General features: G+C 44.4%; 1 protein-coding gene across 1 annotated transcript; it reads right to left on the bottom strand.

The window, feature by feature from the left end:
• Positions 1-638: 638 nt before the first annotated feature.
• Positions 639-25,674, bottom strand: LOC6501329. The gene is made up of 9 exons (XM_001954968.3): positions 25,062-25,674; positions 18,784-18,886; positions 8,974-9,349; positions 7,736-7,896; positions 6,803-7,004; positions 6,143-6,394; positions 5,128-6,071; positions 4,834-5,046; positions 639-1,792 (listed from the first exon to the last, which is right to left on the bottom strand). The coding sequence occupies exons 3-9, from the start codon at positions 9,342-9,344 to the stop codon at positions 1,518-1,520; spliced, it is 2,418 nt and encodes an 805-aa protein (XP_001955004.1). The 5' UTR covers positions 9,345-9,349; positions 18,784-18,886; positions 25,062-25,674; the 3' UTR covers positions 639-1,517.
• Positions 25,675-26,075: the final 401 nt, after the last annotated feature.

Genomic DNA, 26,075 nt, shown 5'->3' with positions numbered 1-26,075 from the left:
CTATTGGTCGGAGAGGGGACCTTCGACAGGGGACAGTTGAAAGACATCTTCATTTCGTACACGTCTCGGTTGTTGGTCGACTTTTCACACATTTCAATTTCATCGTGATTGTGATTAATCGAGGTCTTCGGTCGCTCAGAATTTTAGATGTGGCTTACAATAAGAATCGAGAATACCTGTAATGGCGTGCGTAGCTGAAGCGTTAAAGAGATCGTAACACGGCTGGTTAAGCTCGTTGCTATGCCGCCTCATAATTTGATTAACACTTTTGTCGGACGGCCCCTGACTACGGAGGCAACGGAGAAACTGCGGGCACCCAAGATACCTGCTCATATGCCTCAACTGTATCTGGGCACATGCCACATGCAGGCGCTGCTCAAAGTGCCGTGAAATTATCATAATTTGTTCGGGTGTCTTTTGCTTTGACAAACATCAATTTAGCTAAATGGTTCCCTTGGTTTCATCGCTCAAATGTTAATTGGGAAAGGTCTTGGCCATGGCAAATTAAATTAATGGTTAAACATATGTGTTTTGGTTTGTTCACATTGGGTGTTAGTTAATTAATTTAGTTTTTGGGGCTCCCTCCTTTATACAAATCTTAAATTTAAATCTTTTCGTAAACCCAATGAAAAAGTAAGTTTTATTTATTTTTAGACATTTATTTTTAAGATATGTTTCTTTAGACATAAGGTTTATTGCATTACTTAATCAGTACAATTCGTTTATAAAGATTCTTTTTATGGAATATTTTATCTCATTTTTCTCGGGATTAAACTAAGTGTCTGACACTTGTGACCCACTTTATTCAAGGGGGACAAGTCGAAGCTCCTAAAACTAGCACCGCCTTTCGTTTCGGTTAATAAATATTTTGAAGTAAAATTAGAAAATAAATAGTTAAAGTGGTAGTGTGGGTGTGGGTAGAGGCCTCGTTAAATTTAGAAATGCCGCCTTGCACAGAAGCCTGGCGCAAAACATTTTGATACAAAATTATTTGGCAAACTTTGTGGGAAAATGTCAGCAGCTTAATAGGTATTAATAAATAGTGTAATAGTTATAAATGCAGTTCGCTCGAGTCTAGACTTAGACATAAGGACGTGAATCAGATTTCTTACTAAACATATAATTAGCTTAACCTTTGCTATAGAGATTTAAGATAACTGTAGCTTTAAACTAATTCGAATTTTGACGTGAAAACTTTTCGTTTTTTTCTTGGCAATGTGCCGATTTAAAATGTTGGAAACCACTGGATTTCCAAGGCATTAAAAAGCGCGCATTATTCATCGTATCGTTAAAAAAAAGGTCGAAACTAAATCTTTCAAAACATTAAGTATAAAGTTAATTTAAGGCTTAGTCTATGCTTGAATTAATCTAGGGTTTCCAATGATTTGCATGTGTCGCTGCTAGGCGAATATTTTCTATTCAAGTCTCATCGAATCTTTTGAAGCTTTCGAGGCATATTGCGTTTATTCCCAGCTAAGTGTTCCCAGCAAGGTGCGAGAGCCACCCAGGTCTCCTTCCTAGAACTGCTGTCCGTAGCGTCCATTGATTCCGCTGTCGTAGAGCTTGCTCAGGGTGTCCTTGGCGCTGCCGCCGTAGGACGCTCCCGACGAGGAAGCGGCGGAGGATGGCGGCGGGGGACCGTAGAGCATGGTGGGCGCTCCGTAAGTGATGGTGGGCGTCGGTTCGTGCTGGTACAGGTAACGCTCCTTGCGGGTGCGGCGCTGCACGGTCTTCCAGATGCCGAAGATGCTCAACTGGGCCAGCAGGAACAGTCCTCCAGCCATGATAAGTCCTAGAAAGCAGATGAAGATAATTCTGGTTAGTATTCAAAAATAAAACTTTCGTACAAAAAACTTAAATCGAAACTTTTTAGGGTATAACTTTTATTTAAGACCGCAACAACAGGTTGAAAGATCTTGCTGTTAGCCTGCGATGGTGTTTTCTCCCCCTGAGAGAAATGTACTTGAACAATTTAAAAAGGGAAGTCGGCCTCTTATCGCCATAAATCAAGGGGATTATCTCGAGAAGCCGATCTAGTTCGAAGAGATTCAATGGAAACTGGTTGCTGGACTGGACCCAACGAAAGCAAACGAATCCGGACCCAGATAAGATCGCTTCAATCAGCGAAGAACAAGGAAGCAGCAGTGGCAGCAGAATAAGTAGAGCCAGAAGTGACCTCAGATCGGTTTAGTTATCAAAGAAAACAAAAGTGGGCGCCACTTGACCCACTTCGGAGTGAACTGAAACAAACTGGCGGTGTGGAAAGAGCGCGGCGGAAAAAAAAAATAGCTTCAAGGCAGTCGTAAACGAGGCAACGTCCAGCGAACGACCGACCAAGTGACCAAGTTTGACAGCAACAAGTTGAAGATAAACAAAAACAATGAGAAATAAAACAGCGACAATTTAATGCATGAGTTGCATATTTCGGCACGGACTCACTTTCTTTACCCTAGACATCGCATGTTGCAGCCGTTCCGCGTTGCTCGTTGGGTTCTTAAAAGTGCAACATGCCACATAAATAAGCCCAGACCGGCAGCGGGCAGTGGAGGAAATTCGAAATGCCAATGCCGGTAGAAATCGGGTGAAAGTGCCGCCAAAGTTGAAGTCAAAGTCAAACTCGAGTGCAGCTCACATGCGTTGTTGCTTGTGTTGCTGTTGCTTTTGTTGTCTTTGTCCAGTTCACGAAATCAGAATTTAAGAGCATCACCGACAACAGCAACAACAATTGCAACTTCAACTGCAACAGCAACAGCAACAACTACGACGAAGACATGCCAGATGACTATCAGAGATTACTTCGTAACAATGTTACTGTTTTACTGTTGCTGTTGTTGCTGTTGCTGTTGCTGTTGCCGTACATCAAATGACCATAAAAAGTAAGCTGAACCGAGTAAGCCAAAAAACAAATCAACAAACAAACCAGCAACAGCAACAGCAGGAGCAGCAACGTCGTCATCGCCATCATCATTATCATCATCATCTTGTGCCCTGGTCATGACTTGAATGAGTTTCAATAACAAAGTGCACGCACTTGAGACTTTTATTTATGTATTTGAGTCTCTGGCTTGAACCAACAAAAGCAAACTGAGCAACCAGAACAAACCATTACAATAACAGTAACAAAAGGGGAAACAACGAAAATATACAAAATTATAACAATTACCGTAAACGGTCGGTGAGGCCAACGAGTTGGGGGAGTGGAAGTGACCCAACTGAGGCGCCCACAAAATGGTAAATAATTTGATGAAAACCGACTCAGAACAATGAGTTAGGAGATCGGCTTGAAAGCCCTGAGAAAAGCTAACGGGGTGAAGGAAAAAGTAAAACTACGCAGCGAAAGTGATGAGAATTAAACTAAGAATATAAAATCTTCTTAAAGAACTTAAAAGAATTGTTTCAAAAAAATAATAGTAACAGTAAGGACCATAAATGGATACTCATAAAGATTTAAAAACTCCGAAGCAAATAATGAATATAGGCCTCTTGGAATCACTTCAAAAAGCTGAAACTACAACGGTATTGATAGGAAATGGGTTAATAATAAATAATAAACCACTGATATAATTAATGCAGACAGAGTTACATGCTAATTAATAAATTGAATCCTATTCATTTGTTCGTAGAATGCAGTTTTTGCTGTTCTTGAGTAACGAAAGAGAATTGAAAATTATCTCTAATTTGGTAGCAGACGTCTGAAAACCACTTATGAGTAATGGGAAATTGCTTGAAAGCGAAATGATTGATCTGCATTTAAGAGGAAAACTTCCTTGTGATTCTTTTCAAAGTAATATCAGAAATTAAAGCTCGCTGATGGGCCAGAAATGCCGTAAAGTGGCCATTAAAATGATTGGAAAAATGTTGGAGATTCATTTATAAATAAATATCGGAGAAGAATGTAAAATGCTCATAAACTTTGACAAATTACAGGGTGTTGAGTCAACTCGCCGCCAGATGGCGTTAAATTGATGTTCTGCATGCCACAGCTAAGCTTCGCTATAAACTTAAGAGCTGCAAGATGGTAGCCGGTAGCTGGTGGCTGGGGTTGCATCTCTCGGATGCACACGCATCAAAGCTCACCTGCTTACAACCAGCTCACCTGGTCGCCTCGCAACAATGTGTGTGGCAAATGAGCTTAAGCACAAGTAGAAACCGCTGCTCTAATTGCAGGCAATGTTGTGATCTGCCTTGAAATGCAGCGCGTAATTACCACAAAAATGTACGTTGTGCCGATGGCTGGACGGTGGTCTTCTGAGCTGAGGTTTAAAGCTGGAGCTGAAACTAATGCTCGCTGTTGTCTAACGAGCTGTCAATTTAACGCTTCAACGCTGCATTCGCCTCTGATGCGGCATGGCAATTGCTCCACAAAGCAATGACACATGGGAGATGGCCAGTTGCACAGTTGGCCCGGGAGCGGGAGCCAATGGACGGCCAACTGTGCAGATACTTTTTCGCGCCGCACGAAAATAAGGCGTGCAGAATCCTGCTGCCCAGCTGCAGATGAACCAGTGACCTGGTCGTGAGCCAGCATCATAACTTGTTTAATGCAGCAGTCACACAGAACACGTTCTCGACGGCAGCTGGCAGCCGAATAGAATAGAGAGCCTAATTTAAGGCCATGCAATGATGAAAAATTGATTCATTATCAAAATTAGCGAGCCAAGAACAAGCTGAGCATCTCACGATACCCACAGCCCACGATGTCGTCCTGCTGCTCCTGCGCTTGTCTATGCAAATCAAGCTACCTTTGATTCGCGCTTGATTGGGCATTTTCACAGAGTCCCAGTCCCAGCCGCAGTCAGAGCCAAAGTCAAAGTCAAAGAATAGGAAACTTACCATAGCCATTAAGGCAAGTGAGCTTGTCCTGGGCAACGCCCGCATAGGCCTTCTCGTGGGGACCGGATCCGCTGCCGCTGTTGCCATTGGTGCTAGTGCCGTCCTCCGACTGGAAGCCGAACTTGTCTGTGATTTGTATGGATTGCATGAGCAGTATGTTATCATCCACAGGGGCCACATCCCGTCGCTGGCGTGTGCTGACCATGAACTCGGCTGGGGGAGATTAGGAGGAGAGGGGCGAAAGCGAGATTCGTTACCTTTAAGTTTCAAAAACAATCAAGGAGGAGGACTTACCACCATCGGTTCCATTCACCACCGAACGCTTCTTGCGGCCATAGGAGACCAGAGACTTGAGCTCTCCACTGGCGCCATCTTCACTGTCGCAAATGACCGGCTCGCAGCGCGGGATGCAGGGCGTCACGAGGGCACGGAACTGAACCACTTCGCTAGAGGGGAACTTGAAGGCGTCGAACTGGGAGAGTAGCACCTTGCGGTTGTGCGCCATCTTCTGGATTGTGCCCATGATGTATTGATCGGTGGGGCAGCCATTAGCATCGATCAGCGTTATCTCAGCACTGTCGGATCCGTCCATAGCCACCAGTTCCCTAACAAAGATCTCGTACGGGCTGTTCGGTTCCACGATCTCGAAGCGCAGGGCCAGCGGATCACCGACCTCGGCAATGCGCTTCATGTCGCTGCCATCCCGCGAGGTGATCTTCATTATCACATTAGGCGAGTCAATGGTGATCTCCTCGCTCAGCGAAGACTCAATTTCGCCTGTCACTCCCAGATCAACGTCATTGAGCACCGTCTTGTTGGTCAAGTCGTATTGACAGGACACAGCCAGTCCCAGATCAGAAGAGGTGACAATCATGTCGTGGTGCTGGATCACAATGTCGTTCATGTACCTGCCGTAGGCGCTCTGGCGAACGTTGCACTCCAAATCGTTGTAGCCCATGCGGAAGTCGAATTCTAAAGAGTTGTTTACGTTCACGGAGCAGGATTTGGGAGCTCCCTTGGCGTAGACCTTGCCGTCGAAGAGTTTGGAGGTGCGGATCTTAGTGATCATTTCGCCGGAGCGGCATTCGATGGAGACATTGTAGCAGGCAGAGAGTTCGTAGGTAGCTGCTTCGGGGACATCCAAGTAGGGATCCATTACGTCGGTGAGGGTGGCGCGGCTGTGATGGGACAGACGGCAGACCATGTCTCCAGTGTCATTGTAGTCGTATGAGTGGCATCTAAGCAGGATAATTTAACCAGGGATCTATTAGAAAAAAAGACGGACAGGCAAACCCTGGAAATTACAAACCTGTACGGCGAGTTAAGGCACAGATCGCGGCACTCGTCGATGGTGTTGATGTCCTGATAAACCGAATCCACTGTCTTCAGGATCTTACCGGAAATTCGCTTGAATTCGCACAGTTTGCTGGGCTCCTCGGCGCAGTTGTTCTCCAGATAGTCGGCTCCATCGTAGGGCTCCACGCTTCCTCCGGCAGAAAGAGTGATGCGGTCCATGTCGGACAATTCGCACAGACCCGAGTGGCGGTAGTAATTGGCCGATCTGGGCGTGGTAAAAATTTGGAGCGGTAGAAGGCGGAAGAGTGAAGTGCGAAAAGCGAGTGTTGAAGAAAGTGGAAGAAAGCAAGCGAAATACAGGATACATTAAGACAGAGTTGTCAGTTGTCAGAGTAATAAGAGCAAGTCAAGCCGCTCAGGAACAAAGAATTAGAACAGGTGTAAGATTTTACTTTTAAGAGCACTAATTACTAATAATAAGGAATACTATTTAGTTTAAATTAATTCTTTTCAGATTTCTTTACAAATTTCACTGTCAGAAGGTAACCACTATCAATTCCCTTGAACAAAGTCCTCAGGAAAACCCAATACCTGCTTGGCATCTTTGGCTACCAGCATTCCCATTTTGGGTTGTAACTTTTTTAACCATTATTTAACACCTTGGCACACTCACCGGCATGTGAATTCGGTCTCGCCCAGGCAGAGTTCCAGGCAGTCGCGGCGCGACAGAACTGTCTGACTAGATTTGACGTGCTCCGGCAGGCGGTAACCTTGAACGCGATCAATGCACCAGGCCTTGGAGCAAGGACGTACTCCCAAACACGATTTCTGTGCGTAGATGGTGAAAACCGGAAACTGGGAGCGCGAAAGTGAACCTGAAAGTGCAAAAAAAAGTGGACATTAGGACAGGCAACAGGAAAACCAGGAAAAGCGGGAAAACGCAACGGTGTTGTGCGTACGCGATGCGTGAATTGCGGATTTTATGCGTTTTGTGCGTTTTACGCACACGCCCCTTCACTGCAAAGTAACAGGCGTCGAGAAACGCAGCAGCAGCTGCGGTCGTGAAAAAAGCTGGAACTGCAGCTAAATCGGCAGCAACCGCAGCAGCGACAACTGCATCGACATTCGAGATTCGACTGGGAAGGCTGCAGAAGGCTGAAATTATGCGTTACTGGCTGGCAGCTCCAATGCCAAAAGCCAGTTTGCAGAATAGGCAAAATCTAGTTTGCCGGGCCTAAACCGCTGGCGGTCGGCCAGCCAGCCAAATCATGCGTAAAAGCAAAAGGCGTGTTTACGTTTTTTATTTATTTTTCCTTTTTTATTTTTTTTTGTTTTTGTTGTGGTTTTTTTGCGGCCTCTGTGGGACACGCGGGTGATTTATGCCCGTTGGCCACGGCAGCAGTGGCTTCAACTCTTGCCAACCTGCATGAACTAGAACTCAGTAATTGAGCAAATGAATGAATGAACGACTGAGCTAAGCGAGTCGCCTGAATTATTGAGCTTTCTTTGGCACAAAAAGAAAATCAAGCGCTGTCGTCGCAGCCACAGCCACAGCCACAGCAGCAGTCACAGTCGCCGTTTCAGATTCTCACACTTTCTAACTCACCTGGCAATTTATCGGCGGTCGTCTTGAACAGCACACACAAGCCGGTTTCGTAGTTGACGGCGCTGCAGGACTCGTTGCTCTGGCAGGCCTCCAGGCAGTCGGTTAGCATCAGGGTCCCGGGCAGGGTGTCCAGCATTTTCGAGGGGGCCGATAGCACGTAGCTGAAAGTGATCACAGATAAAATATGATTTATAAATAAGATCTGGTGGCGATAGCTTTGCTTAGGCTCCCTAATGATTTATGATTTCTGTCCGGCAAAAGGCTAATGGATTTCTTTGAATCGATGAGCCGATGAAAACGAAAGTGTGCCAGCCCGGCATAACATAGACATTCTGGGGCCATAAGTCTTTTTTATATTTTTTAACAAAACGGAAAACCAAACAAAAGACTCAGGCAACGAACTTGCGGCGGGCGATGACATCGGAAACAAGTCATGGGATTAGTCACGTTTCAACCAAAGACTGTCACTCCTACGGCCACTATACATTTGCATATGCTAGTTAGCAGCGTTCCACTGTGGTGGGGCTGAGGTGGTTTTGCCGGTGGTGGTGCTGGTGACTCCATTTCTGGGTTCCCACTTGCCGCTGCCACTTCACCGTTATCTCTTCTTTGCTTTTCTCCACTCTGCTCTGCTCTTCTTATGGAAATGTTAATTGGCCAAAATGTCAGTTGCATTTCATTAAAAATGTATGAACCCTAGTAGCCGGCCCATTGTTGTGTCTTTCGGAAATTTGAATTTTAGAAGAAAAGCAAAAGTGAAAATAACAAGCGGCTATAAAATGTAATCAAGTTTCTATAATGCTGGCGATTGCGTAAGTCAAGATGAGTGAAACTTTTCATTGTTTTTTATGAGGCTTTTTCAAAATGCTGTGGGCCAGTAGGAAGTTCAATTAGTTATGAAACTTTAAACAAGGGAGGTCTTTACTTAAATATTACTAGATTGTCCAATTTGAGTTTTTGTTTAATAATCTTTAGCTAAACCGCTTAAAATATTGTTGCTGACAATTATTGTTAAAACGACTAGATAAAAGCCCCTTATTTAGACCGATACTCATTGATTCTGTATAAACAAAATAATAAATAAATAACAACTCAGTTTTATTTCTTTCCAGATGTGAAGAAACTTGGAAACCACAAGACTTCAAAAGCATCAGAACATACCAAAGGCTATCTGCATAAACCTATCTTCAGTCCCATATCAATTGCGTATCTCACAACAACCGTTGTTGGCAACTCACCCGGTAATGATCTCGAAGCCAATCATATCTGGATCGCATTCCTCCTCCTGGAGGACGGCAGGGGCCTTGTCCGTCTTAGCCTCCGGCTGTGCCTCAATGGGCGTGGCCAGCGGCTTGGGTAGCTCCACGGCGCCCGCTCCGATGGTGGATGCCGCCGCCGCCACTTGGTCGCTGGCGATGCCGTCCGTGGTGGTGGTACTGGCAGGCGTGGAGCTAATGCCACTGCTACCGGCTGATGAGGGCGTCACATTGGTGCGCGGAACTGTCTGCTTGACCGGCTTGACAGGACGTTTTGTTTTGCGTGCGGCGCTGGCGGCGTCACTCGCAATTAGGCAGAGCAGCAGCAGAAAGGTGCAGCGGCGTAGAAACATTTTGTCTGAAATTGAAATAAAATGGTTACATACGTGGCATAGTGTGGTGTCGGTAAGTGCGGTCTTGGGAGAATCTCCCGAGGAGATGGCTAAATGTTAATTAGGCAGCTAATTTCGCATTACGCGTAATTTATGTAATTCCTGGTGTGCATTTTATTAGTTTGATGTTAGGTAGGGAGTCTCTGCGGGGGCTATGCACTTCCAGGAATGGAACAGAACGGAACTTTGTGTCTTCGCTCGGCATTCGATGGTATTTTCTCTTGGTTTTCGTCTTTCGTCTGGCTATGTTCGAGCTTTAATTGCCTGACTTGTTCGCTGTGTGTTTCAGCGTTTAATTAAAGCTACAGCTGCGCTTACAGCGATCTCGGATTTTTCTATTGTGCATACAGCAGCAGCACCATCAGCAGCGGCAGACACAAAATAACAACAACAGAAACAGTTGCAGCCACAATCAGAACAAAAACATTGTTCAGGCCTCACTGGGGCGAAGAAGTTTTATGTGTGAAAAACGCCGCCGCCTGGGAAATGTTTAGGAGCAATGAGAGAGAGTCGGATCTGCCGGGGACCTGCCGGGGAGTGGGTGGCATCATGCTGGGGGAAAACATGGGAGACCCCGGAGACCCGAGATGCCCCATGGGCCTAGTTTTCACCAAATAAGTGCAGGGAGTGCAATGCTCCAGATGCTTAAAGTACATTCCTCAAGTCAGGTGTGATAATTAATATTGTTAGAAAGAAACTTGAACCCTATTTTTTATAACATAGAAAATTAAATAAATTCACATAATAATGGAGAGGGCAATGTTCCGAAAAGAATAGTTATTGTGTGATAACTAATACTGTTACAAAGTCTATAAAAGCAAAGTACTCCGCAGATTTTTTATCATTCCTCTGAATAAGAAAATCTTAAGATCTTAAGAATAATTTTATAATTTTTTATTCGAAACGAATTACTCCTAAAAGAGTCATTGACTCTACAGACTCAAGCTTTGCGTTATAGTCTCTCGCTTGTGTCATAACAAGTTGCTAATCCAATTATGTAATCTGACATCAAAACGTGTCAAACAATTAACACGTTATAGCTGACGTATCTTAAATCTACAGCACTACATTATATTTCTGTTTGTTTGCGAATAACTGGCTTTCCGTGGTTTCCCGCTACAAGTTTCGGCGTGAAAGTGAATTTGGGCTTTATCTCTCATTCATAAAAAAAGACAATGGCAACAAAAACACACATTTTCGAGAAGGTAAGCACTTTTATGCGATTCGGCTGTCGATCCCTGACAAGAGCGTAAAAAATTTCACTGCCCGACAATAAAAAGCTAAAGAAAAGAAAATCCAGTATCTCCAGATTCGAGATTCGCACTGAACTGAACTAAGCCGAGCTGAGCCACCTGTGAGATAATCTAAAGTGTGGCTCATTATTTTGCCGGGGAGACAACGAAGAGGATTTAGCGGTTAATAAGCGGCTGCGTGAGAAAAGATTTTTGCGCTTGATGCAGTCATGGATTTTCTTCAGCATCATGTTTTTTTGGTTTTGCTTTGTTTTGTCTGAAAAGCTTTATGCTGGGCACTTGTTTAATGTTTCGTTAGTTACATAATTAATTATGAGCCGCAAGGAAGGGGCCACAGGTTCGGGGGCCCAGGTAGGATCCAGTCGGGTTGCATGCAAAACAAGTGCCACGCCCACACCTACAACCTGCAGTGCAAAGCAGCTGCAACTGGCCCGGCTGGCTCACACATAAATTATGAAAGCCAAACAAGGGGAGAGAAAGAACCGTTAATGTTAATAACATGCTTTAAGATACTGCACTAAAAACAATATGTGGCCAACCTCTGGCCCCCACCCCATGATTCTCCATCCGATCAGAAGATTTCTGTCTGTGCAGCACCACCATTCTTCTGGTCGATTGAACGGCCAAAGAAATTCAGAGTTTCTCGTACGTGTTCGTTGGAGAAAGAGAAGGCGAACTCATTACGGGACGCTCACTTCCACTTGCAATTAGTGGTATGAATGAATTTATGCTAATTATAGACCTCGACAGCAAACGCAACGCGCTTTTAATAAGCCACAAAGCGACCTAAGGCATCGGGCCGGGCATGGCATGGATTTTTTGGGCCTTTTGTTTCAGCTTCATTCTTATCTGCTGGCTTTTCAGATACGCCGTTTTTCTCGGGCCCTTCCTTTTTCCCTTTGCTGGCCTTTTTACTTGGCCTTCTATCTCTGTTCTTCTGTTTTTCGATTCGGTTCAGTTTCACCTGCTAACCCACAAATGTAATGAGCCATTGACCAAAGTGGACAGAAGCCGGGGTAGAATGGCCGAAAAGAAAGATGAACGGTAAATGTGCGTGCGTGTGGCATGTGGTTGGGCCAACGTTCAACATTCAAGATCCAACCTTCAGCATTTGAGATGCGGAATCCAAAACGTTCTGTGGTTACAGCCTTCCCGCCACTTAGAATTTCCATGTGAGCGTAACCGAAGAGTCTCCGAAAAAAAGGCAGCTACATTTTAATTAACTTCTGGTGTAATTTGTGGCTAGCCAAACGTTCTGGCTGGGCCTTTGTTTTTTCGTTTTCCTGAATTTTGATTCACTGTTTCGGTTGATGTTTTCCCTCTGAGGTTAGATATGTCTATCAATTTCACTAATTGAACGTTAACAAGCCGCCGCAGCTTGGCTGGAAGCGGTTTTCCTTCCATCTATCAATCATGTAAACGACTCGGCGATTCCAATCGGATTCCAATCCGATGAAGCTGGGAGGAGCGGTGTAGTCAGCAGCGGAGAGATACAATTTCGTTAGTTATTAGGTGAGACCGAGCTTCCTCGTATTCATTGACTACGATCCCATCTTCCTCGCTAATTTTTCTCCCATAAACAAAAGACTCAAGACACGAACTAAGCATATGTTGCGTCTATGATTGCGGCCTACCGAGCTTCCATTACAATTCGCTAATGGTTCTACGCTTAGTGAAAACAAAAGATCCTCTCCAGCTTACTGATGAACTCATTTGTCGATGAAAATTTAATTGAAAACGTTTAGATTGGTTTCCATTTGCTCTCGATCGGGGGCCTAGGCCTTCTGAAGAGGTCAGAACAAAAAAGAGGCTGCATTTGTAACGAAAATTTCTCTAGTTTCGTATGCAGGTTCCCAGGCAAGTTGTCTGAGAGTTTGAAAACTATAGCCTTTGGGTAGCCACAAAAGGAATAATATTTCGGTACGTTCGATTTGAATTTATGCCAACTAAATGCCAAATGCTAATTGACTTTGCAACCATAAAAATCGAGCCAACTAAAAAAACACTTTCTCAATAAAGGCCAAGGAAGACAAAGCCATAAGGAATAACTGCTGAGCAACCTGACTTGGGGCTTAGCCGTATAACTTGGCCAACCTGCGCCTTGGCTGAGCATGCATAATAAATATGGCTTTTGTGGAGCGCGGCGGTTGAAAAATGAGTGCTCGCAAGGAGGAAGCAGCGTATTAGCACGGCAACAGCGCAGTCTTGGCGGCGGCATTATCATAAACTAAATATAGCAGCAAATATCAATTTGATTGTGCTGGCCGAGAGCACAAATTGAGACCGGTGTACAGGCCAAAGCCAAAGCTCTAGCTTCGATTCAGACCAAAGACTGGAGTCTTCAGGCCGTAGACCGGAGACTAGAGACTGGAGACCGGCATCGGCATTGTGTTGCAAGTACCGTTGAAGTTTAGCGCATGTCCGGCTGCTGGCCAGTGATAAATTATCACTGTTGGCCGGGCCATTACTTTTCGGAAATGTACGAGGTGAGCGACTGCAGTTGCTCAGCACCACTCAGTAACCACCGAACGCCTAAGCAACCCAGCAAACCGCCTAACTTATGGCCAGCAATGAAAATGAGAATGAGTTCCAGTCTGAGGCCGAGAATAAGAATAAGAATGACGATGAGAATGCGCTTTGGCCGATGGGCAGCGGTAACCAAAGATATAAAAAAGACCTCTTCCAGAAGGAAATCTTTGGAGATACCTTTCAGGTTTTTGGGGTCCAAGGCGTTGGCGTTTATTATGCAAATATTTTAGCCTTAACTTGCGGCTGCAAATTAATATTGCTCAGCTCACAGCTCTTAGCTCAGAGCTGGGAGCTTAGAGTTTGGTGTTAAAGCTGCATGGTTGTACAATGTCGCATTCATTTAACGGCACTTGGCTGATTGTTATTTAAAGTTCAGTTCATAACAATTGTTGCCGAGTGGTGCAGTGGTGCGGTGATGCTTTGTCCGTTTCGCAATTTACTACTTTTGCATAGCTAACAACTTGATTGGTAGCGCTGGGCAGTTGGCAGCAGCAGCCTGACATTGAAATGTAGGCCTTGCCATCATCGATGCCCGCCGATGATTGTCGTCGTTGTTGTGTTGCCTCAGCTACTAGCTGATGTTGTCGTGGTTGTCTTCTTTGTGGCTGTTGTCATGCTGCATAAGTGGAGGACTGGTTGCTGCTGCTGTTGCATAACTAACAATGTTTAGAGCGCATAAATACATGGCCGTAGCAACAAGAACAGCACAAAACAGCACAGCGCAGCACAAAACAGAAACTCCATCTAACATCTAACATTCAGAGTAACGGAGTCCCGCACAAATGCTCATGACATGCAAAAGAATTTCAGTTATGTTGCGGCCGCCCCATGCGGGGCGTGTTTCCTTGGCCATATCCCCGGCCATTTAGCAATGCAAATTGCGTTGTTTAGTTTATAGATAATGTCATTCAGAATGCTCGCACAACTATCAGAAAAATGTTTAAAGAACTCGGCAACAGATACAGAACAAGTTCGCTGCCAAAGTCACTTATTTCTGCTGCTCGATAAATGCCATACGATAAGGCCAAAGAAGGACAGTTGACTTGGAAGAGATTTTCGCTATTGCGGAGACTATTACTTCTGTCGAAGAATGCAGATTTTGATAAGTGGATAGCATGCACTTAGACTTGAAATAGTCAAAGTGTCCTTAACCTTTTCGCTTCTCATAATTCTATAATCATTTATAAAATACTTCCTAGCAGAGAAGCGCCATAAATCTGGCTCTTAGAAATCCATAAAGAAAAGAAAGACATCTCCAGTTACAACTTAATCTTCATCATAGGAGACGCTGTCAGACATGCTGAAGACACTTTATGGTCATAAGCCAGGCAATTAACACTTGACATTCTTTTCACTTTTTGTCGGCCGTTGATATGCTTTAGGCACCATATATTCTCGACTACAGTGCCAGTAATGTAGCTGGCAGGTTGAGGGAAGGCAGAAGGGCAGGGAAGGGGATCGGGAACTAATCGCCTCGTAAAAACACATTTTATTTGAACTACGTGACAAGCAGAACTTTTTGAAGGGTCTGGAGAATAGAGAGTTCTCTGGGACGTGCGGCCGGGCACTTTTCGCTTTCTAGCAGCCTACATTCTCGACTTGGCCATTCTTTGTTGACAAATGCCACTTCCACTGCTCACTGCTCACTGCTCACCGCTCACTGCCCCATTGTCCGATGGCATTAAATTCTACTTGAGCGCTAATTCGAGTCAATAAAAAAGCGTTTAATGGCAAACAATAATGAATGCTAGTTGCTCGCTCGGCCGGCTATTAGAAATTCTAGCAAACTGGCTCAAGAAGCTTGGCAGTGAAAGAAAGCCGGCCAGACGTAAATTAAATGGAAACTGTTGTACGAGCACAAAAAGACCAAGAACCAAAAAAAGCATAGTTTTGAAAACCTAATAGTTGGAAATTGTTGCCGGCACGTGTTTTGCTAGCATTTCTCTTTGGGAAATTCTCGGCGCTCGTTCGAGTAAAAGTAAAAATTCATAAAAAAGCCGGGCAACCCGAAAACCGCTGACAGCCTAACATAAATCCCGACAAAGCCAAAAAGCTGAGCCCGAAAAAGGAAACGGCTAAGAAAAGAGGAAAAACAACAACCCCGTCATGGCCGTAAAAAAAATTTAAACAAATTGAAAAGCGCACGCCAAAGTCGCATCATCATCATCATCGGGACCAGAGTGGTGGAGATGTGGAAAACTGGACCTGGAAATCAGGTCGGTCGGCGGTCGGGCCGCCTCCCACAGTCCGGTTGATTTATGCCCAGCTAACTGTTCAGCCCGGACCAAAAACCCCACCCACAAATGCCACCAACCATCCCCCCAACCACCAACTCTGTCCCCGCACCCCAAATTGTTGTGTGTTGTTTGGTGTGTGTGGTTCTGTGTGCGTTGCAAATTTACGACTCAATCAAATGCAAATTACAAGAATTCTTGAGCGAGCTGCGCTTTGTGGGGGCCACCTGCTGCTGCTGTTGGCTGCTTCTAACATTTCCACCGCTGACCTAGTTTGGGGAAAACGGTTATAAATTGCGTGAAAATGCATTACGCAAGTACAAAAGGCTGTGAATGGTGGCAACATCATCATCCCCAGCCACATTCAGTCCCAACAACAATGTGGATTGGCCGCTCTAGTTTTGCTGGCTAATTTATGCAACATTTGTTCACTTGGCAGGTGGAAGCTGTCGGCGCACGTAACTGTCAACATGGCGCAAACTAACTGTAAACTGCATATGCCAGCCAACCACTACCACCACCACCCACCCACTATATAGCTACCGAACCACTGAGCCAGTGAACCACCGCGCCACCTTGCCACCGACTGCGCAGCTAATTGTCGACGCTTTTTGCATTTAAGCCAATTTGCGTTCACATTGTTGCAAGTCTGGCTGCTGGAAAACGGCTGCCATCTAAATTTCTGAGCCCGAGTTCTGGCCAAAGATCTTGGCCATCTCCCTCCATCTCTCCAGCCGCTCTCTATATCGCCGTGTGTGCTTGGGCCGATTAAAATGTGCCATTAACCCATTTGCGAGTGGCAGCTTGCCGATTCGGCGCAAAGATGCACACAGAATGTGCAATTTAAATGCTCAACGAAACTGGCGACAAATTCAATTAACCCATTAAAGATATCAGAATTGATGACTCAAGAGAAGCTGTTCCGGTTAATACTTTCGATGGGGAATTCGCTTTCGGAAAGCCATTTGGCTTTTATATAATTTTTTTATGGCTTAGTTGTTAGCTACCATGAACTGCCTTCGGTATAGCCCTCTTCCCTGGACTAGCAACTAAAAATCATACTTTTCAATTTCTTTTCCATTCCATCTGTTGAGATTAAAATTCCTTTCCATTCAGCCATTTGTCAACAATCCAGTGTGTGCACAACAGGTACAGGCGGACCAAAGGATGAATGGCAGGCACTTAAATATGTGGCACTCAAGGGGTTAAAAGCGGCTTACAGCAGCTAAGACAACAAACAAACAAACATCGGGGAAACAAACAAGTTTGTTGCTCAAACACTGGCCTAAGCAAACAGAAGCAAACGATTTAAGTTTGGGGATCAAGAAATAGAGGGGGAGTTCGACTCCGAATTGCAATGGAGCTGCAATTGGTATGGGCTTTGTTTGTTCACCGAATGGATTGACTGATTGATAGACTGACCGAGTGAATGACTGCTGCTGCTGCTGCTACTGCGGCTACCGACTGCCTTATGATTTCGCCAATGCCGACGCTGCGCTAATTTGTTGGCATCCAATGGAATTGGCCAAGACAGGAAGACAGCAAAAACCAAAGCCTGAAAACGCTAAAGAATCTGGCAGACAAACGCTGCCGACACTGTCTGCTGGAAAATTCCTGGTAATTCGCTGTTTGATTTATTAGCCATCATTACACACATTCGATGGCCGCTGATGCCTCTCCGCCGCCGGCAATCAGAATCAATATCTCAGCATCTCAGCAGTTGGACTTCCGGTTCAGGTGTTTACTGTTTGCTGTTAGCTATTAGCCATTTGCCAAAGGAAGAGAAATCCTTTGGCTTCTTCCTTTGGGGAATGAAACAGAATGCGCGACAGTAACAAAAGACTATGGACCCATAAATAACCACCAAAAAGAGAGTCAGTAGCCCAATTGGCCAATATATACGGGTACATAAGGAGCCATGCTTAAATATAGAACGAGTCACATTATATAATTTGCACTCGAGAGATTTATGGGCAAGCACAGTTGCCATTTCTGGCTCGCTTCCATTCCCGATGCGTCTTTAAAACGCAATAAATATTAAAGACACTGGCCGGGCTCCTTCCGTCCTCTGCGTGCAGTTTATTCGTGGCTATGGAATTGTATCTGCCGATAGGCAACGCGAAAACGCTGCCAAGAAAGTATCTTAAAAGTAGAACAGACCAACGGCTCGAGCCTAACTGCATGCAACTGAAACTGCAACTGCAACTGAAACTGCAACAGCCAATGCAGCAGTGCCACGACAGAATCGAGTCTATGGGTTCCCTCTGTTCTTGGCTAACAATATTCATTGCACAATTATGCCTTGCCTGATTCTTGGACCAGATCTTAATGCTTTATATAGACAGCTAATTTATGCAGTGTCTGCACGTCAGTCAGGTGAAAGATACAACACACACGTATTCCATCTTGGAAGAGTGCTATGGGGCATGGTGGGGCGCTGGAAGAGGCACAGATTCAGCCCACGCCAAATTATTTGCTATTTAGCCAAACATCAGCCTAGTTAGCGGAGAGCCCCCGAAACTGGGTCGATGATATGCACTGGAATGCCGCGGTTGCCACTGCCACTGTGCCCCAGCAACGTTGCAACTGCAATGGAAAGATGCTGCATCTGCAACAGCACTGAAACTGACTTCCTGCCTGCCATTCGGCCTAGCAGAATTCTTTGTGCGTTGTAGTAAAACATCAACATAACATTAATTGCAACTAAATCTTGATTACATTATGGCCTAGGGTGACTGCGGGATATTTTGGAGTAACGCGAGCGCACTAAATCAGATCACTTCCTATGCTCCTCTGACATTTATTTGAATCCCATTACGGCCAACATCTAAGCCAAAGGAAGCGAATAGATGTTTATGACCAATCCCAAGTACTGACCCAATCCAAGCAGCTAAGTTTCTCGTTTAAATATTAGAACATTGGCGTGGTCACATTCCCCAGACTAAATTTCCTAGTTTGTTTTTTACGACCTCAGTTAATCTTCTCACTTCATTCTGAGGAATATTAAAATATTTTCCGCTGTAAAAATACCTGTTAACTTCCGCTTGTTGGCCACTATGCCACACAAAAAATTGTTATAATTCCACCAAACACTTTTCAGGGGCAATATCAATTTCAATTTCCTGAGAAGAGTATAGTGTGTCCCATGTTCTGGGGAATGCATATGCATAATTTACATAATTAACTGAAATTGCATTTGGGTAAGCCATTCTAAAATGTGTCAATGTTTTTTTCCGTTGTTTGCTGGAAATTCTATTAGCCATGATCCTTTGAGACTCTGTTTTCGGCGGCTTTAAGGGAATTGTCATTCTATTGTTAGGCGAAGGAATAAGGCTACACTCTGAACTTGACATAACCTCTTCCCATATTTGATGTGGCACATACCTTAACTGTTTGCTCTCGTGTCTTTCCGCTTCGGTGTAATCGACAATCCTCTCGAATCTCGAATCGGGCCTAGAACTGGTACGGCAGATGGTGTGTGTGCGATCTGTAAGACAAACAAATGCAAATTAGTTAAATATTTGCCTTCGAGCAACAACAATGGCTCTGGGCCACAAACCCACTTAAAGTACGGCTCTAGCGTGTTATCAACCCGATATACATCTGGGTATCTGCATCTGCATGTGCGGCAATTGAGTTTAGTGTGACAACGTTTAATGTGAAAACGAGAACTAAATAAATAATTTTTACCACCGAGATACAACAGCGGCAATGGCGGCAATGCAAACAATGAGATGCAGCGATAATTTCATTATAAGAGAAAACTTAGGGTGGCGGGGAGGATTCAAGATGAAATGGGGGGGAATACATGGAATACTGTTGAACAGGTGGGTTTTGGAGGGGGATAGGGGAAGAGAGATCGAGCAGATTCAGATACAGATGGATGGGGCATGCGCCGCACAGATGTATCCGTCTTGACGTGGAGCGCTTATCTGGAGTTTGAATCGTTAGCAGGTGACATTGAAGTAATTTACTTGCTGTTGCCAGTTTCCACCGCTACCCACACAATTTATTTGCAACTATTTAAACGAAAAAGAAGGAAGCGAAGCCAAGAAGCAACTGCCAAGAAAGCCGTCGTGGCCAGGCCAAAAAAAAATACTACATATGTACAAATATATGTGTATATAAAAACAGGCAAAGCAAACCAAGGCTGGCAAAGAGCTTGGTAAGTAAGTATTATTAGCCAGCCTAGAGTTGAAGTTGAGGCCGAAGTCAAAGTCCCAGCATTCGCAGTCACTCAGAGCACTTCTTTTTATATATTTTTTAGCTGGATTCAAAGCTCTGGTCTCTTCTTCTTCGGCTTCTTGCTTTATTATTGGCTGACAGTGTCGCTGTTGTGGCAGTTGTTGTCGTTGTTGCCGGTGTTGCAGCTATTGCTGCAGTTGTTGCTGCTGCATTTCGCATTCCATGCTAGCGAAAGTTGACCTAGTCGACGATCGCGGTTTTTGTTTTTGTTGGTGTCGTTGGAGGTGGCAGGGGATCCACTAAAGTGGAGAGGGTGCTGCACAAATTTGCTTATAAATAACGAAATTAAATATGGCCAAAAGCCAAATAACTCAACTGGCAACCGCCGGCCAACAACTGAAACTTTTAACACATTTACAGCAGCCAATGAACATTGAAACTCGCCAAGTTTCTCTTTGGCATTGGATCTCTTCTTTATTCTGACTACAGTCAGGCCAAGTCAGTAAACCAGAAAGCAACTTGAAAACATTTGCACAATCTTAAATTAACTATGCAATGCACGCGCTCTACTCCGATGCTCCTCTAGTTTTCCCTCAGTTGGCCACTTTTTTCGGCCACTTTCTTTTGGCAGTTTTAAAATGCAAATTGACTTGATGATGGAGTGCCGGGCATTCTAATCAACTTGAAGATTTCTGCAAGATGGTTGACTCTTACTTTCGATCTATATCAGGTTGCTGGGCCCCAGTCCCCAGCTCCGATCCTCCTCTGACGTCAGCCGACAAAGATTTCCATTTTGGAGTTGGGGCAGAGGAAGGGAGGTAACAAAAGAAGTACTTACAAGTCACAAAGTGAAGCAGGCGGAAGCCTCAGACATTGAACTGTAACACTTTCTATTGAGGTCAACCAAAAAAACCAACGAAATAATAATAAAAATGCCATTGAATGGGTGTAGAAGCAGATGAAAAGCTGAAGCCGGAGAACTCGTGGTTTGTTGGCTCATAAAAGGCGGCCAACTGGCGGGCCGGCAGACTATGCATGGCTAGTACAATAGAAATTCCCAAAATGCTAGGCACGTTGCACGGACACCCGCCGCCGACTTCTCTAGGTGCTAGAAAAATCCGACAAAAATAAAGACCAACTAACTCGGAAAATGCAACCTAATAATGTAATTTTTTTTTCTCAATTTTGTGACTTCTTTCCAGCAATATATATTTTTGAACCGAAACGCAGTCGGTGTCAAAATGTTAACAGCATTCGTTGCCATCCACCGACTCCATGGCCAAGAAGGGGTCTTAGGTCTTAGGTGCGGGGTCGGGAGGTCTGCGGCGCTTTCTTTTGTGCACCCAGCGAAGATTTTTGTCACGATCCTCAGGCTTCTCTGGCTCTTCGGCTGGCGCTTTTAACGTTTATTGGATTATTGTCATTAAATTTTGTTTGGCCTCGCTGAATGAAGCAGCGACAAAGTCTTGAAGTCATGAAAGCGAAACTGAGACTGGAGAAACTCCGCAGTCCACTAAAAAATGAAGGGAAGTCCTCCCGAGCGTGAGTCAGAGGTTAGATCTAAAGAGGGGCTACCCGTCTTGAAGTGACCTTGGCCAAAGATTGGTTATTGAGTATTTAGACTCTAAATTTAAGAGACCAGATACGCAAGAACTGGTGGAGGAATGGTTATTATAAGTTATAGAAATTGAGTTCTTGCGAAAAAGTTACATAGCGTATTGTGGAATGAGTAATTAATGTTCAGTACATTTTTAAAGGAATTCATTGTTTAGTTTTAAATGATTTATGATCAATTGAAATGGTAATAGAGTTATTTATTTCTTCAATGATTATTGCCTTATTTGTGGTAATTTAATCTTCGCCTGGCCTTGAATTTTCCTGCTAGCATCCTGCCAAATGCTTTTACTTTTCTTCCCAGCCATGCCAATTGGCGCTTTTCCTTTTTGGCATTATTATCGCGGCTGGCAGACAAATATGTATGAGCCTAGCATGCACATATCCATCGGTAAGCCAGCTGCCAAATGTCAAAGTTTAAGCAAATACAAACGCCTTGGCGTTGGCTTCGGCATTGGCATTGGCAATGCAATGGCGATTGCCATTTGGTCGTGCCAGTTAGGCTGGAGTTGCACCCAAAGCATTTTTTCCTCGTCTGTTTCGTTTTCGCGCATTTAATCGGCGACAATCACAAATCCTTGGAGGCGGGCAAAGGGGTAGAGAAGTGGGCGGGGGCTGGGGGATCGGACGTTTTTATTTATGGCCAAGGAAGCCAAACAAGCGAAAGTCAAATTCTTCGGCGATTATTTTCTTGGTAATTTTTCGGATGCTGCTTCTGCCTGACAAAACTTTGGTGTCATTTTTTCCTCTTAGATTTTGAGCCTGGGATTTTGGATTGCCTTGGGGCGATGGCGATGGTGATGGCATTGGCAACTCCTGCCATTGTCTTCATGGGGTGGCTCAGAGTTCATTGATATTTCGAGTGCAGCCACGTTTTGTGCGAAAAGTGAAACTCCTCTCGATTGTCAATGTCCGATGTCTCTGTCTTGAACTTGGCTCAGATATCTTAGCCCCCAGCTCTTGCCAATTCCAATTGTCGATGGCTGGATGCCGCATTTGTGCTGCATCTTGCATCTTGCATGCAGCAGGCGAAAACTTTTTACTTTTCAATTAAATTTCAATTAAAATATTACCGCAGCAAACGGCAACAAAATACTTTCACACAATCGCAAATCATTTCGGGCAGCACTTCTGAACAAATTAGCCAAACTGCATGTCAGTCGGATGAATGGATGGCTAGATGGCTCGCCTGCTGGCCGGATGGCTGGCTGGGGAGCTAGCTGGATTTCTTCCCATTGCCCAGACATATGGCAATGAAAGCGAAGTTAGCCAATCAAGTGAGAAACAGGCTCGAATCTCCTCGTGTTGTGCTTTGACGGACAGCCTTAAATTGGGGGACCATCCATGTTATTAGCCATTGGAGAGATAGATGCCAACGATCGCCAGGAGATCGAACCAAGCCGACAAACAGGGCGTATACTTTATGTGTATAATTCACATGATGAAAAAGCGTCGGCATGGACATAACTATAACTACGTTAAGACGTGGGATAAACTGTACTAAACCATCTCCAGATAGATGATCTTTAGCTGTGGAGGGAAATTCGACGTGTAGAAAGTTGGTCGTTTGCTGGTCAAATGATATCATCAGCCAATTTCCTTCGATAATTTCTCAACCCAATTTCTTGCGGCTTGTGAATAAATTATCGTAAAGCCAATTTAAGATCAACCGACATTAGCCCCAAAAAGGTGACGAAAAAACCAAGGAATGCTAAATAAACCCAAAAAACAAAATGCTAAATAATTTAAAACAGAAATCTAAACAGTTATACGCTACTTCCCATCTGCCGACAACATTGTTGAATAAAAATTTGCTAATTGCCTGGCCAAACATCGGAGCCAGGCTAGGCAGAGCTAAGCGTCCGACCGTTGTATCAACTGACCCAAAAGTTGACAATAGCAAATAAACAAAAATGGAAATTTGGCACAGAGTATAAACCAACATAGCCCAAAACTGCTAACCCAAATGAGGCTCTTTTCGGGGGAATCTCAGAACGTACCTTATATTGATGGCCCGGAGGGTTGGCGTGGCTCAATCTCAATCTTGAAAGAGTCTAATCGAGGGGAGATCGAGCTGCCACGGCAATTGACAATTCTAGCAGCGGTCCATCAATCAATTTTCCTTGATAAACTGAAACGGAAGCGGTTTCTGCTTGACAATCATCGCAATGATCTTTCTCTCTCTGACTCGCTACTTAGAATCCATTTCGCGATTTCTTTGACGACAACTTGATTAGCCAGCCATTGATGACCACTGTCAGCCGCAAAAGTAAATTACAAAACGCTGATGTCTGAGCGGCTAATGGAAGGAAAAAAGCGTATCGTAAAAGGTAGAAATCAAATGCAAACGCGGACTTGTTCTTGTCTTGTCTTGCGACGAGTGTCAAATTAAATCTATCAATTTCACAGCAGAATGAGTACGCCCAAATGCGGTGGGTCCCCATAAAGTTTCTTAGCCAGACATTTGAAATTGCTTTGCTGACACCGGGCCCCCTTAAAACCGAGTGAGGGGTGTGGTCAAATGCAGAGTTTCTTCGCTCAAAGGCACAGCTGCTGCTGGTGTTGTGGCATTTGATTTTACTTGGCCGTAATTGCAATGGGAGAACTTTTTGCTGAAGATCCAAAGTCGGAGAAGGTGCTTCTTCTAAGGCTAATCAACGCTAACTGCAACAAACAAGCTGGACAAACAAACGCAAATTGTTTTCCAAGGCACGGAAGCCAAAGTCAAGGCAAATATTAAATGCACATGACAAATTACAAAGCCGAAGGCTCTTAGCCAGGTAGCCAGGTAGTCGAGCGTGTTGGAGATTTTCCTTTATCTTTCGTTTTTTGCCCATTTGGCGGCAATTAAAGCGCACGCTTCGTCTAATCAACGGCGACTGGCAGGCTGCGTAAATGAATAGCTGCCAGGCAGGCAGGCTGTGTTGTAACTGTCATGTCATCATGACGATGATGCCAGCTCCTAGCCAACTCCCAACCAGCTCCCCAGCCGCAAAGCTCAGTCATGGCCAGGGCAATTATTGCGGGCAAATTTAAATACCAAGTCCAAGCCCAGGTCCGCGAAGGTACAGGTACTCTCTGTTCTAGCTGGCCAAGACAGTAGCTGACATTCAATGGATCATTTCAGCCGGTGGTCTGGGGCTTTGGCTTTGTTTGCTGCTCTCCTGATCATCATCACCACCAATCAGAGTGGCAATCCAGTTCTATTATTTCTTTTGAGAAAACCCTTCCCTGTCCTCAGTGAGATGCGGGTTCTGACAGGTTCCATTGTGGTTTTCACACCACATCGGAGGCTTAATTATTTTAATTGCGCGACTTGTGTTCGCTTTTAATTATAGGGCTTACGGATGAACTATAAAAGACACCACATGACGGGAACCTAATGAATCTTTGCCAATTAATGCATATGTTATGGGTACCTTAAGAATTGCACTCCGACTGCAGTCTTTTTAATTGGGGGAATACAAGCTTTAAATAGTTTTATTTCTATCCACTAATCCTCTCTTTGATCCTCTAATGGTCTGGGTTTAAAAAACATTTATTCTGAATCATTTATGTAGATCTCACCAAAAAAAAAAAATAGTAAGAGAAAAGGACATTTTTGTGTTGATTTTGGAGGATTATTAAATTAAATAGTTGCCACAGTTTTAACGGACTTTAGGGGTTTAAGCTTTAACTTAGGATTTTTTCATATTCCTGTGCTCTATAGAGTCAAGGTTATTCCCAGACCGAGAGTAAAAAAAAGAAAAATTGTTGCGGATCACTATTACGGATTTCTGACTTGTCATTGCATATTTTGTATTATATGAAATGTGAGGCTGCAGGCCTTAGCGCCTGTGTGGTAAAAGTTAATAAACACTCACTTGGCAAGAACAACTTGCAACTGCAACTGTAACTGTTGTGACTCTTCGGCGTCGTGAATGTCAGAAGTGACCGAAAAGTATCCTTTCCTTTCAGATTCAGATTCAGGTTCGGATTGGGATCCGTATTGTTTTATTCTCTTCTTGGCTTTTGGCTATCGATGCTGAGTCACGCTTCACTTTCGAGATGAGTTTTATTCATGTATGTAAATGATCACTGTTTGCTGATTACACACATTGCACATTGGTTAGGGCTTTGACGATTGCACTTGACTCGGTTGGATATTCCTTGTCAAAATCGCCAAGAGTCTGGATACGGATACGAACTTCCTGGCAAGCGCGCGGTTCTATACGGTTGAATTGATTTTAAGTTTTAATTTAATATTTTATTTTTTTTGATCGGCAAGTCGAGTTGCGATCGCTGCGAACTTGACCGTTGAAGGTTGACCGAATAACTAAAGTAAACGTCTGGCTAATCAGTCGTTATATAAGTTACTCTCGGAGGAGTTTTCTTCGCTGCCTGGGCTGCTTTGGCTACTATTAGTGGTTTTGTTGCTTCAGGTGAGCTCGCTCCGTTTGCGTGCGATCGCCTTGACAATGGCTAGCGTTGTGAGCTGCTGACGAGCACCGAGCGCAAAAGAAAGCCACAAAGCGAGCCGAGCAAAGAAAGCCAAAGAAATGAGCCGCAAACACAAACGGCTCAAAGAAAAGACTCTCGTTTCGAGTTCTTTTCTTTCGTGTTTGAGTGAGTTTCTCCAGGTAAAGAAAAACGGATCGTCTTCGCCGTGACTTTGTTTGTCTTTGCTTGGCATTTCACTCAAAGAAAAAAAATAAGACTGGGTCTTCCTGGCTCAGACACTCTTTGCGCGCGAGTGGAGCTCTCTTTGGAGGCACATGTGGTGCATGCAGCGGTTCATTCATAATTTCGATTACCAAATCCACGGGCAGAACTTCGAAGAGAAGGTTCAAAACGGGCACACACGACGTTCAATATCATTAATTAAATTGAAATCAGTT

Source organism: Drosophila ananassae, chromosome 2L (genome assembly GCF_017639315.1).
Source record: "Drosophila ananassae strain 14024-0371.13 chromosome 2L, ASM1763931v2, whole genome shotgun sequence".
Classification (NCBI taxonomy): domain Eukaryota; kingdom Metazoa; phylum Arthropoda; class Insecta; order Diptera; family Drosophilidae; genus Drosophila; species Drosophila ananassae.
The sequence above is the reverse complement of the archived record's forward strand: the minus strand, read 5'-3'. Positions and strand labels throughout refer to the sequence as shown.

Coding starts and splice junctions, on each gene's coding strand:
- LOC6501329 (XM_001954968.3), bottom strand. CDS start 9,344: ATGTTTCTACGCCGCTGCACCTTTCTGCTGCTGCTCTGCCTAATTGCG. Junction 6,395..6,802: donor GAGACCGAATTCACATGCCG/GTGAGTGTGCCA, acceptor TACCACGCCCAG/ATCGGCCAATTACTACCGCC. Junction 6,072..6,142: donor TGCCTTAACTCGCCGTACAG/GTTTGTAATTTC, acceptor TATCCTGCTTAG/ATGCCACTCATACGACTACA.